This window comes from Guillardia theta (genome assembly GCF_000315625.1).
Source record: "Guillardia theta CCMP2712 unplaced genomic scaffold GUITHscaffold_346, whole genome shotgun sequence".
Lineage (NCBI taxonomy): Eukaryota > Cryptophyceae > Pyrenomonadales > Geminigeraceae > Guillardia > Guillardia theta.
In genome coordinates, this window is record NW_005434331.1 from 1 (window position 1) to 12,242 (window position 12,242).

A 12,242-nucleotide genomic window follows, 5' to 3' on the forward strand; every position below is an offset into this window, starting at 1 on the left:
CCGTCCGTCCGTCCGTCCGTCCTCGTCGTCCTCGTCTCCTGCTGCTGCTGCTGCTGCTGCTGCTGCTGCTGCTGCTGCTGCTGCTGCTGCTGCTGCTGCTGCTGCTGCTGCTGCTGCTGCTGCTGCTGCTGCTGCTGCTGCTGCTGCTGCTGCTGCTGCTGCTGCTGCTGCTGCTGCTGCTGCTGCTGCTGCTGCTGCTGCTGCTGCTCCTGCAACGTCTCCCATCATGTAGTTTCATTGATCAAAACTTCACAGCATCACTACACCGAAAACTTCTCTTTCTTCCCTTCACCTACTACATCAACGACTTCCAGCGCCTCCTGCCTGCTGTCGGCGAATGGAACTCCTCCTCCCCTTCTGCGCCCTCACGCTCCGACCATCAGCTCCCAGCAGGCAGCTTCGTCTTCGTCTGCTTCAGGTGGGAACGGAGCAGCTGGAGGGGAGGTGACCAGATGTGCTGGCAGCCGAGCTGAGAAAATAGACAAGGAGCTCTTTGTGACGTGGATGCGGATCCTCTGGAGGGCGAGGGGAAGCGTACTATGGCTGCTCAAGGTAAGAGGGAGGGAGGGAGGGAGGGAGGGAGGGAGGGAGGGAGGGAGGGAGGGAGGGAGGGAGGGAGGGAGGGACGGTACGACAGGGAGGGGAAGAAGGGGAAGAAGGGGGGGAAAGGAGCGATAGAGAAGGTAGCGAAGATGGGATGGGAATGGACGAGATGGGGTGGATTTTCTTGACAGGATTTCTGCGTTTGCTCGTGGGCTCGATGTTTGGATCAACAACGGGACTGATAGGAAGGGCAGGACATGAAGGGGTCGAACAAGGGGGAGACTTTCATCTCGTCTCAGTTCAAGAAGAGAGCGGAGCAGATGGGAATCGATCCGGGGAGGTGAAGGGAGGGGCGAAATGAGTCAGAGTTGACATGTTCTCCCAAGGTTAATCTTCACGGACTCGATTGACTGGAAGAGACATGTGGAGGTGATGATGATGATGATGATGATGATGATGATGATGATGATGATGATGTAAATGATGTAAATGATGTAAATGATGACGATGCAGATGATGATGATGTAAATGATGATAATGATGATGATGATGTAAATAATGATAATGATAAGGATGACGACGACGACGACGATGGTGGTGGTGGTGGTGGAGATGATGAGGATGATGAGGATGATGTTGAGAAGGAGTGGTAGCAGAGAGTGATTGAGGATGGTGATGACGGGGATAGTGACGATAGTGGAGAAGAGGAGCATGAGGGTGGTGGAGGTGACCATGATGAAGATGATGACGACGAAGATGTTAATGATTATGATGGTGATAAAGATTTTGTTGATGATAGAGATAGAGATGGATATAGATGCAATGATGATGATGCTGGTGATGGCGGTGGTGATGGTGATGTAGTTGAAAATAATACTGGAATTTCAGAGAGGAGCACTTGCTGATCTCTTTCTCGACACTCTCTCCTACAACGCTCACTCAACAGGCGCCAACGTGCTCTGGGCAGGCGTTCCCCTGCTAACCTGGGCGGTGAAGTCCTGCTCCTGCTCCTGCTGATGCTCCTCCTCCTGCTCCTCCTCCTGCTCCTCCTGCTCCTCCTGCTCCTGCTCCTGCTCCTGCTCCTCCTCCTGCTCCTTCTCTTCCTCCCTACACTTCTGTCCCCTCCCTCCTCCCCCTTTCCTAACGTCCCTTGTCTCAACTCTCCCTTCCTCCATCTCCCCTTCCCTCACTGTCGTTCCTCTGCTCGCCCTCCTCTGCTCCTCTGCTCCTCTCAGCTTCATCCAGGGAGTCAAGATGGCCTCGCGGGTAGCAGCGAGCATGAATCGTGCAGCTCGTGCTTGCGTGTACACTGCCAGGACCCTCAAGGTGGTTCGCTGGCCCTCAGTTGGAATTCGAGCTGAGATCGAGAGCAGGAGTACGAGGAGATGGCAGTGAGACTCTGCAACAGGAAGAAGTGGAGCTCACGGATGAGAGAGACGGTAAGGATCAGCACGAGAGGAGGAGAAGCAGGATGTGCAGGAGGAGGAGGAGGAGGAGGAGGAGATGCAGGAGGGGGAGGGGGAAGAGGAGGACAAGTTGGAGGGGTTCTGCTGACTTGCTGCAGGTCTTCTCCGAGAGATCTTCAGCTCCTCTCTTTCAGACCGTTGAGATGACATCAGCGCTCGTCCGGGGCTATCGAATGCAGCAGGAAGTTTTGGAATCGGCGGGTGAGTAGAAGACCCGGTGGAGGGGCGAGAAGGAGTGTTTGTATAAGAGATCGGGAAAGGTGGGCGGGTGGGGGTGGGACGTTGGAGGACGGGAAGAGAAGTAGGAGCGAGCATGAAGGAATGAGAGGACCGAGAGGGGAAGGGACGGAGTGAGTATGGAAGAGAGAAGGGACGGAGTGACTATGGAAGAGAGGGGATGGAGAGGGGAAGGGACGGAGTGACTATGGAAGAGAGGATGGAGAGGGGAAGGGAAGGGAGCATAGAGGAGGACGGAGTAGACTTGACTGAAGGCTCAGGACGACATTTTCACACCATCCCGTCGAGCCACAACATGAAGCAAGTCGATTTAAATTAATTTCATTCACATTCAAACATCAAGAAGGCAACCACACACCGGGCAAGGAGCAGTGCAAACTGACCCTGGGGAGCTGGAGGACAGCTGGAGGACAGCTGGAGGGGGTCTAGACTTCAGGGTCCTTGAGCAGCTCGCCGATAGAGCTCCGAAGCATGGCGAGAGAAGATTGTGAAATCTTCACTCCGCCTGCAGACAAAAATCAGGAGGAAAGGGAGAGCAAGGGGAAAAGGTGGAGGAGAGGACGAAGAGGAGCAGGAGCAGGAGCAGGATCAGGAGGAAGAGAAGGAGGAGGAACAACTTGTTCTGCAGGTAGGCATTTCTTCGCTCTTCAGTCCAGCCACTTTCTTGCATGCTGGCGTCTACGCATGTGTGAGAGGAGGAGGAAGGAGGAAAGACTTACTCTGCCGCTTTCTTTCGCCATCCTCGACGTGAGGGCACAACGAGTCGCCTGCAGGACCGGATGAGCTGCGAGAGTGGAGGCGTATAGGGAAGCACCTGCTGCAACTTCCGAAGTTCCTCCTCGGACTCCTCCTCTCCCCGGCCCGCTCGGATCAGGCCGGGTGACACCATGGCGAGGACGGTATCAGAGGTTCTGTTGCTCCGCATTCTCATCTGGCAGCCTGGGGTGAGTGAATGAAGCAGGAAGTAGAGTTTCTACCTCAGCCATCGACCTCCTTCCCGGCTCCTCCTCCCTCTTGACTTCTCTCGCTGCAGCTCTCATATGTGTCTCTGCCGCACGAGCAGGGGAGGCAGAAGGAGTCTTCTGGTACACAGGGAGGCCAGGGACAGCGCCAACGTCCGCATACTCGCGAGGTTCCATCCAGCAAGAGACTGGGACTCCGCCATGCTGTACGAGCAAGGGAAGAAGAGGGACGTGCGTCAGAGAAGCAGGGGATGAGGTAGATCGTCACCACCTTCCTCCCTCCCACTGACGATGGAGAAGACTTTTCAGGCTTCGGGGTTCGCTTGCCAGCAGCAGGGCTCAGACCCTTGTGCTGGAGGGCACGTAGGGCCTTGCTGGGAGTGACGGAGGGAATGTCTCGGACGGCCTTGTTCGTCACCTTGGGGGCTCGATCCTGTAGCCTCCTCTCGCTCCGGCAACGCTCCTCCATCCTCGCTGGTCCCTTGCCTTGCGGTCTGTCAACCTTGAGCAAGGGAAGGGTAAAGCTTACCTGTTCCAAGACGTTCGAGGTCGAGGTCGAGAGTCTGCTGGGAGGGTGAGTGGGAGAACAAGCTACGAGCCGCTCACTTGTCTTGGAGGGGCTCCTTGTCCTCTCCACCTCTTGTACGGCTCGGGCTGCAAGTTTGCTTTCTTGCTCGCCGAGCCGTAAACGTCGAGTGTGCGTTGGCTGCAAGCAAGCAAAGTGAGGAGACGGGAGAGGGAAAGGAGAGTGCAGGGAGAGAGGAGCAGTTGAGGAGAGGGAAGCAAGGAAGGAGAGCATAGCGGGAAGATCTTACTTGCTATCTGCCATCGTGGCATTCTGAATCAACAGCCTGACGTCAACTTCGACGTTTTTGGATTTCTCGTGCGCCATGGCACGAGGGGCAACATTCGCGACCCCAGTTGGCCCGTGAGCTCCCTCCTGCGGTGAGCCTTGCAACGAGTCGTCTTCGAACTCCTCCTCCTCCTCCTCACATCCATCCTCCACACGCTTCTCACAATTCTCCTCCTCCCCTCCATGCAAGGGGGTATCCTCTCCTCTGCTCTGTCGGCTCTTGTCCCAGGGCAGAAGCAATGAGTCAACCGGCAGTTCCTCCGCCTGCCAGCAAGAACAATCATCATTGACGACAACAAGGTGTCTACGAGGCGACAGACCTCGATAACTTCTTCTGCTTGCACGTCATGCTCTGCCAAAATCTTGCTATCAGCGAGAGGTAGTCTGAGGCGAAGGGCTCACGGTCAACAAAGCTCGACGAGTACTCCGAGGACCAACGGCTGTGCTGGGCTCGAGGGGTACAGCACTCGGCCCATGGCGCTTCGCAGGACTTTCGAGCGGCAGGAACAAGAGCTGGATCAACTCTCCTGTATGCCTGATGAGCGAGGGGGTAGAGGAGCGAGTTTAATTCACCTCAGGTGATATTCCTCAGGAGTAGATATGAAACATGCACGCTGATATTGTTCGTCCACCCTCTCGTCCCATGCTCGGAATCCTCCACGGTATTCAGCCGCGAGCTGGCGTTTGCTCCACATCGAATCGCAAGGTGATTGGTTAAGGCCTTGGCATGTGACAGCACTGCGAAGACAACAGTCAGCCCGTCAGATCAGCATCATGGAGGCAGGAAAGCGCTTCTTCTCCTTGCAACTTGATGCTGACAAGCGCTTCCTGCCATGTTCTGCCTCTCCCTCCCCCCCCCCCGACCTGCTGCTCTTTCTCTCCCTTCCCCCAAGTGCCTTTCCCCCCATTTTTTCAAATCCCAAGAAATTGACTAATTCTAAAGATTCAAATTTGCTGATTCATCACGCCTAGGATCGAATCACTGCCCCTCATTTTCTCAGTGGGGCGGACTCATAAAGTCAACAGCCCGGCGAGCGGCAGACCCGAGGCCCGGGGCCCGGGCGAGCGTGACTGAGCCGCCCTTGAGTTGTTGAAGGACGGTACTGCAGTTTAATAAATTTCAAGTCCCTCCACCGCTTCTTCCCACTGGTACACACCCGCGCCAGCAAGGTATACATCCTTCCTGAGAGCCTTCTCCCCACCTCCGGGCAGGCTTCTTCCTTCATGAGAGCCGCCGCAACAATGCGGAAGGTGAAGCTCCTCAGACTCCTCTATGGACGCCAACAAGGCTCTGTCTGCCTCCCCTTGCCTCGGCATGTTGATGTAGAAGTGTCTCGGGCTCTCCTGTCAAGTTGCGATCCCAGTCATCCCCTTCAACCTCCTCCAAGGCCTCGCACCACCACAAACTCCCCCTCCCCCTCCTAACTCTGAGCCCCCCACAGGATCTCCTCCCCCTCCCTTCCGGCTGCGACGACGACCCTCAGCCTACTCACCGTATCCGACCCATCCTTCAACACCTTCCCTCTCCACCGTCAGTCTGCCTCCTCCATACGTGCGCGTGCGCACTGCTCACCCGCATGTCCTGACGGACTCCCGTCGGGCTGATGGTGTATCTCCGAGTGAAGTAGCACACCCTGCCCCTCCCCCGTCATCCTCCCTCTTCTTCCCTCCTCTCTCGCTCGTACCCCGACCCCGCGTAGTGATAGAAGAGGTTGATTTCGATCGACGAGCTCTTGACCTGCCCGTTCAAGAAAGCGTACACCTTGCTGTCTGTCACCCCCCGTCAGCCCGGCCCCCCGCGACTCCTCCTCCCCTACTTCCGTCGCCGAGCTCTGTCTCCCACCCGTCCAGCCTGACCTTGGCTACTCTCTTCCACCTCGACCTGAAGCCTCCCGCGAGCTGCCACAGCTCTCACTCCCTCCTCCTCCCTCCTCCTCGACCTCGGGCGCGAGCTCTCACCTGCGGCAGCCTCATCCGCATGTGATGGAACACCATCAGGTTGCCCTGCTGGTCCATCTCCAGCGCGGCATGCGACTCTGTGAGTTTGGACAGGTACACCATGACCGCCGATCCTGCGACCCCACAGCTCAGCGACATTCCCTCTCACGTCAGCAGCCCTCCCTCCCTCCTTCGCTCCCTCGTTGCTTTCTTCCCTCCCTCCCGGCTCCCTCCCTCCCTGGCTCCCTCCCTCCCTATCTCCTTCGCACGCTCTCTTCCTTACCCAGGCTCTGTAGGCTTCCTCGGACTCTCTCCATGACGTTCCTTGACGCGTGATCCGTCGATAACGCAACCAGCCCCCGTGACATCAGCCCCCTGCCCGTCCCCCTCCGTCAGCCCTCTGCTATCCCTCCAGCTCATGCATGCGCTTACCGGCTCTCTGATACCAGCCCCCTCAGCGCCTGGTCGATGTCGTACGCGCACGCGTTCGACGTCCCCGGGTCTCGCTTGAACACCATGCACAGATCCCTCACGAGCTCTGCCGGCCACTCGTGCCTCACCTCCGCCTCCTCCTGTGCCTCCAGTACGAACACGCCTTCCCCCATGCACGACACATGCGCCGGTATCACCCGACACCTGATCACGTTCAAGCACACCATGCCTCCCCCCGCATCACCGCCTGCCCTGCCGCTCGTAGCACGTCCAGGCTCTCGTTCTCGACCAGATGGAGGAAGCACTGTCCTTCCTGTCCCAACAGTCATGCGCCTCGTCAGACACCTACTGGCCTCCTGCCCTGCATCCTTTCTTCCTTTCCCCTCCATGCATCTTCCCCGCTCAACACCGCATCTTCCACACTACTTTTGTTTCCCTACCCAAGCTACTCCTCCCTCCCCCCACCTTCCAACCCCCCTTCTGCTTACCAGCCTCCGCAGCGGCGATCGCACGTAGTACCCCTCTAGCCCCACGCTCCCGCACTTGATCCTCCAGCTCGGTAGCTCCACCGACACGATCCTCTCCCTCCGGCTCGACATGACCCTCGCCGTCGCTTCCTCTAGCGACACGCCGGGCTTTCGCTCCTTCCAGCTCGCTGGAGTCGTTGCTTGCATGTCCCGCAAGTGATTCACAAGGTCCTCCAGCATCTGCACAGTAGTCCGGGACGAGGGAAGATACCCGTTGAGCTCCTGGAGCTTTCTTTTCGAGGAGGGGACCAGAGGGTCCAAGGCGTCGAGAAGCTTCTTGGTGGTGTCTCTATTGGCAGACTTGGTTTGTTTGTCTCTCTGTCGCTTGCGCTCCAGGTTTCCTCGTTGTGTACTCATTCCCTTGGGCTTTGCCTTGGGGTTCATGTGTCCGGGCTTCACATCTGTTGAAAGGAAGTGCATATCTCGCTGGTGTGTTTGCAAGGAAGGTTTCGTTCTGCTATGACGCCGTACAGCACCAGCATGTCATCCCTGCCTCCAGGAGCATCAGACTTCGCCTTCAGCCTTCTGTCAGCGACACTCTAGGACGCATCGCCGAGCGTCGTCGCACTAGGGACCACACTGCATGAAATGGAAACTTATGTCTTTTCCCCAAATCAGATACAAACAAGTTCAGACCTTACTTTGAAATATGATCTCAACATTTCAAAGTTTGATGATTCTCAAATTGAGCACCACTGGAACCTTACCAGCCACCTCGAGTGAAGATAGTTTCCTCCGAGGCGGGTTAGCCTGTCAGGTGTGTCAGCGTCACGCGACTTGTGTAGTTGGAGTGGAGGTTTTTGCTGTCTCCTGCATTCCCTAGGTTTCTGTTGAGGCGGATTTGTTGTTTTACCCATTGAGGGCCTCCTTTGGTTTTGCTTTCAAAGTTTTACTTCAAGATCGGATGCATCTCTAGTCTAGCGACAGTGTCAGGGTCAAGCCTCCTCGACTCTCCTGATTGCTCTGACTGACGGACGCGCAGGTCACTTCACCGAGGCGGACTTGTGAGTAGTCCTGTTTGTCCGACGGTCATTACGGTAGTAATTTTCATGAGTAGCCGGAGAGAGGAAGCGGCTGCGGCTACTAGCAAATACCGGCATGGAGTCAATACTGGTATCATCTTGTGTCACCGTGTCTTCATGACACGTCTTCTTGACCAGCACTGAGTTCACCAGCCCACGTCACAAGTTCACTGATTCATTGGCAATTCATCGGTGATCAGTGATCATTGTCAGGCTCCTCTAGGGACGCTAGCAGGCTTCTGTCCTCCTCGGCGACCTTCACCATGTTGATGTAAAAGTGCCTTGGACTCTCCTGTCACATGACTTAGAGGATATTCGTCCTGCAGTCGTTGCAAATCTGCGATGCCGCTGGCCGCACCACAAGTTTCTCACCTCGTCGGATCCGTCTCGAAACACCTGCTCGTCTCCCCGTCACTCCTCTCCCTCCCCTCACCCACCACAAGCTCCTCACCCGCACACTCTGTAATAATCCTGCCGAGGAGGCAACCCAGTTCCGAGAGAAATAGCAGATTCTGCATCCAGCACGACTCAGATCGCCTCATCCCTGAATCGTGATGGCACATCCCCTACCCTGTCGACGAGTGCAGGTAGAAGACCTTCAGGAACAACGAGTCGCCTCCGACGTTGTTCACTACATACCCGTACACCTTCGTGTCTGCAGGGCTCTCGTCAGTCCATAGATGCTGCTTCCCTTCATGACTTACTCCCTCCGCTGAGTTCCATTTCCTCGCCATTCAATGCCATCTTCATGACTCGTTTCCAGTTCGACTTGAAGCCTCCGACAAGCTTCCCCACGAACAACTCCCGTTAGTCACCATTGCCTCCTCCTCCTCCTCCTCCTCCTCGTCCTCGTCCTCGTCCTCGTCCTCGTCCTCCACCTTCTCCTCCTCCTCCTCCTCCTCCTCCTCCTCCTACCTGAGGCAGCCTCATCCGGATGCAGTAGTTGACAAAGAGGTTATTCTCCTCGTCCATCCCCAGTGAGAGATGCGTTTCTGTGAGCCTGGCCATGTACACCATGAAAGCTCTTCCTGCAACGGCAAACATCAACAGCCAAACAAACCGACCCCGGATCCCTTTTCAACAACCAATTCGTTTCATCAACAGCATCAGGCAGCCATCAGACATGACATTAAGTCTAATTCCGTCCTCTCCTAATCCTCACTTACCTAAGCTCTGCATGCTTCCTCGTACTCTCTCCATGATGCTCTGTGACGCGTGATCCGTCGACAGCACCTTCAGTGCCTCCATCATCAAGCCCCTGCACCACTCGGTAAACTCCCTGTCTCCGGCATGAAGCCCCTGCCCCGCCCCGCCCCCACTGTCTCCTTGCTCTCACCGGCTCTCTGATACCAGCCCCCTCAGCGCCTGGTCGATGTCGTACGCGCACGCGTTCGACGTCCCCGGGTCTCTCCGTACTACCATGCAGAACTTCCCTACAAGATCTCCTGGCCACGCGTGCCTCACCTCCGCCTCCTCCTGTGCCTCCAGTACGAACACGCCTTCCCCCATGCACGACACATGCGCCGGTATCACCCGACACCTGATCACGTTCAAGCACACCATCCCCTCCCTCGAGAACGTCCGCAGGTCTACGAAGAAGGGCACCACCGCCTCCCCCCGCATCACCGCCTGCCCTGCCGCTCGTAGCACGTCCAGGCTCTCGTTCTCGACCAGATGGAGGAAGCACTGTCCTTCCTGTCCCAACAGTCATGCTCCGCGTCAGACACCTACTCAACCCTCTTCCCCACCAGTACTTAACCCTCCCCCCTCCCACGCTTCTACTCCTCCTTTTTGTCTCTCCCTTCTTCTGCTCACCAGCCTCCACAGCGGCGATCGCACGTAGTACCCCTCTAGCCCCACGCTCCCGCACTTGATCCTCCAGCTCGGTAGCTCCACCGACACGATCCTCTCCCTCCGGCTCGACATGACCCTCGCCGTCGCTTCCTCTAGCGACACGCCTGGCTCTTGTTTCTTCCTGCTGTGTGGCATGGCCCGCAGGTGCGTCACAAGGTCCTCGAGCATCTGGACAGTAGTCCGGGAGGAAGGAAGGCTCCCTTTCAGCTCCTTCAATTTTCTCTTCGAGGAGGGGACCATGGGGTCCAGGGCTTCGAGGAGCTTCTTGATCTGATCTCTCTGAAGAACCTTGGCCTCTTTGTCTCTCTCGCGCTTGCGCTCCAGGTTTCCTCGTTGAGTGCTTACTTTCTCCTTGCGCATTCTTAAAGTTCAGAGGTACGATGGTCTATTCTTGCTTCTTCTCTTTCTGACGATCAGTTGATATGCTTCAATGCAGGAAGTATGGTTCTCGTATACCATCTAAACTTGCATGTTGATCTTTTGTCCAATTTACAAACGACTACTTGAAGAACCACGTGTGATCCTATCAGTCGGATGGAGATTTCTTGTTTGCAGCAATAGAGCTTTCAGTTTTCTACACGTGCCAACAAGTTTCTGAATGTCTCCTGTACATGTCAGGCAGCAAACAAACCCTCTTCACCTCTCCTCCTGCACTCCTTCACTCCTCCACTTTTATCTCATCAGGCGTGTCCATTATTATTATTATTATTATTGTATTAAGACCGGGGGATATGAGTCTTATGATCGGATCCCCCAAGATTTCAAATATGACCAGTACATTTCATCGCAGCTTTCATGATTAGTTCATAGACTTTCACTTCGAAATTGGAACGGGAAATGTTCTAAAACGAATGGGTAAAAATGAAATTTAAAGAAGCTTTTTTGAAAACTTCGGTTCTGGGGATGAATTTAATATCCGGGGAAATGTCTACGGCAAATGGAGAGGGCGGCAATGGAGGAGAGACCTAACCAAGGATAAGACATGGTAGAACGATGAGAGAAGACAGGCAGACTACAACGTGATATCATATGTGTTCACTCTACGAGTCTACCATGGATTCTTATTCTTTATTCATGGAGAATGTCGAACGATGTCAGAAAACCAGCAAGCTCTCTTGAAGCATCACACTTTTGTCAGAATAAGACCCCGGGGGGCAGCGTGACTTTCGATCCACCAAAGTGCAGGAAAGTTGCCTTGCTGAAGGAGTGGCATGGATAGGGGCGGCATGGATAGGAATGCTTTCACGGATGCGCAAAGTTTCTCCGATTGTTGAGGGGAAATGGGTGGGTCTTGATCTTGTCTCATGTGAATGATCATCATGCCATCGCAATGAGAGGTAATGACCAGCATGATCATAACGAAAATGCTCAACGAGATGATCGTACTAAGAAACGCGAGAGAGACAAAGCAACAAAGGCTATCCAGAGGTGTACTACCAGAAAGCTCCTCGAAGCCCTGGACCCCATGGTCCCCTCCTCGAAGAGAAAGCTCCAGGAGCTCAACGGGTATCTTCCCTCGTCCCGGACTACTGTGCAGATGCTGGAGGACCTCGTGACGCACTTGCGGGTCATACAAGTAACGACTCCAGCGAGCAGGAAGGAGCGAAAGCCCGGCGTGTCGCTAGAGGAAGCGACGGCGAGGGTCATGTCGAGCCGGAGGGAGAGGATCGTGTCGGTGGAGCTACCGAGCTGGAGGATCAAGTGCGGGAGCGTGGGGCTAGAGGGGTACTACGTGCGATCGCCGCTACGGAAGCTGGTAAGCAGAAGAAGGGAGAGACAAAAAGGAGGAGTAGAAGCGTGGGAGGGGGGAGGGTTAAGTACTGGTGGGGAAGAGGGTTGAGTAGGTGTCTGACGAGGCGCATGACTGTTGGGACAGGAAGGACAGTGCTTCCTCCATCTGGTCGAGAACGAGAGCCTGGACGTGCTACGAGCGGCAGGGCAGGCGGTGATGCGGGGGGAGGGTGTTGGGCCCTTCTTCGTAGACCTGCGGACGTTCTCGAGGGAGGGGATGGTGTGCTTGAACGTGATCAGGTGTCGGGTGATACCGGCGCATGTGTCGTGCATGGGGGAAGGCGTATTTGTACTGGGGGCACAGGAGGAGGCAGAGGTGAGGCACGAGTAGCCGGCAGAGCTCGTGAGGGATCTGTGCATGGTGTTCAAGCGAGACCCGGGGACGTCGAACGCGTATGCGTACGACATCGACCAGGCGCTGAGGGGGCTGGTATCAGAGAGCCGGTGAGCGCATGCATGAGCTGGGAGGGATAGCAGAGGGCTGACGGAGGGGGACGGGCAGGGGGCTGATGTCACGGGGACTGGTTGCGTTATCGACGGATCACGCGTCAAGGAACGTCATGGAGAGAGTCCGAGGAAGCCTACAGAGCCTGGGTAAGGAAGAGAGCGTGCGAAGG

At 55.9% G+C, this 12,242-nt stretch overlaps 4 protein-coding genes across 4 annotated transcripts in view; 2 read left to right on the forward strand and 2 right to left on the reverse strand.

The window, feature by feature from the left end:
- Position 1: 1 nt before the first annotated feature.
- On the reverse strand, positions 2-380 carry GUITHDRAFT_122498 (hypothetical protein; the record flags this gene model as incomplete). The annotated part of the gene is made up of 3 exons (XM_005818224.1): positions 2-209; positions 267-324; positions 370-380. Coding segments are annotated over 3 exons (277 nt in total), but the record flags the coding sequence as incomplete, so codon positions are not given.
- Positions 381-1,559: 1,179 nt separating this feature from the next.
- Positions 1,560-2,218, forward strand: GUITHDRAFT_149389 (hypothetical protein; the record flags this gene model as incomplete). The annotated part of the gene is made up of 4 exons (XM_005818225.1): positions 1,560-1,688; positions 1,789-1,869; positions 1,917-1,982; positions 2,108-2,218. 4 exons carry the CDS (start codon positions 1,560-1,562, stop codon positions 2,216-2,218), a joined length of 387 nt encoding a protein of 128 aa, XP_005818282.1.
- Positions 2,219-5,156: 2,938 nt separating this feature from the next.
- GUITHDRAFT_156634 (hypothetical protein) lies at positions 5,157-6,540 on the reverse strand. The gene is made up of 8 exons (XM_005818226.1): positions 6,432-6,540; positions 6,283-6,374; positions 6,021-6,133; positions 5,879-5,960; positions 5,747-5,831; positions 5,635-5,695; positions 5,555-5,578; positions 5,157-5,405 (listed from the first exon to the last, which is right to left on the reverse strand). The coding sequence occupies exons 2-8, from the start codon at positions 6,365-6,367 to the stop codon at positions 5,172-5,174; spliced, it is 684 nt and encodes a 227-aa protein (XP_005818283.1). The 5' UTR covers positions 6,368-6,374; positions 6,432-6,540; the 3' UTR covers positions 5,157-5,171.
- A 5,420-nt stretch (positions 6,541-11,960) lies between these two features.
- GUITHDRAFT_156636 (hypothetical protein) overlaps positions 11,961-12,242 on the forward strand; it is a gene marked incomplete at its 3' end in the record, with an annotated part of 1,258 nt that continues 976 nt past the window's right edge. The window contains exons 1-2 of the mRNA XM_005818227.1: positions 11,961-12,069; positions 12,128-12,219. Of these exons, the coding sequence (XP_005818284.1) occupies positions 12,135-12,219 (85 nt within the window). The remainder of the gene's footprint in view (positions 12,070-12,127; positions 12,220-12,242) is intronic.

Excerpts from the sequence above, each read along its gene's own strand:
- GUITHDRAFT_156634 (XM_005818226.1), bottom strand. The coding sequence starts at position 6,367 with ATGTCACGGGGGCTGGTTGCGTTATCGACGGATCACGCGTCAAGGAAC. Across the intron at positions 5,961-6,020 it reads TGCGGATGAGGCTGCCGCAG|CTCGCGGGAGGCTTCAGGTC; the intron begins GTGAGAGCTCGC and ends GAGCTGTGGCAG. Across the intron at positions 5,579-5,634 it reads GAGTCCGTCAGGACATGCGG|GTGTTGAAGGATGGGTCGGA; the intron begins GTGAGCAGTGCG and ends TGGAGAGGGAAG.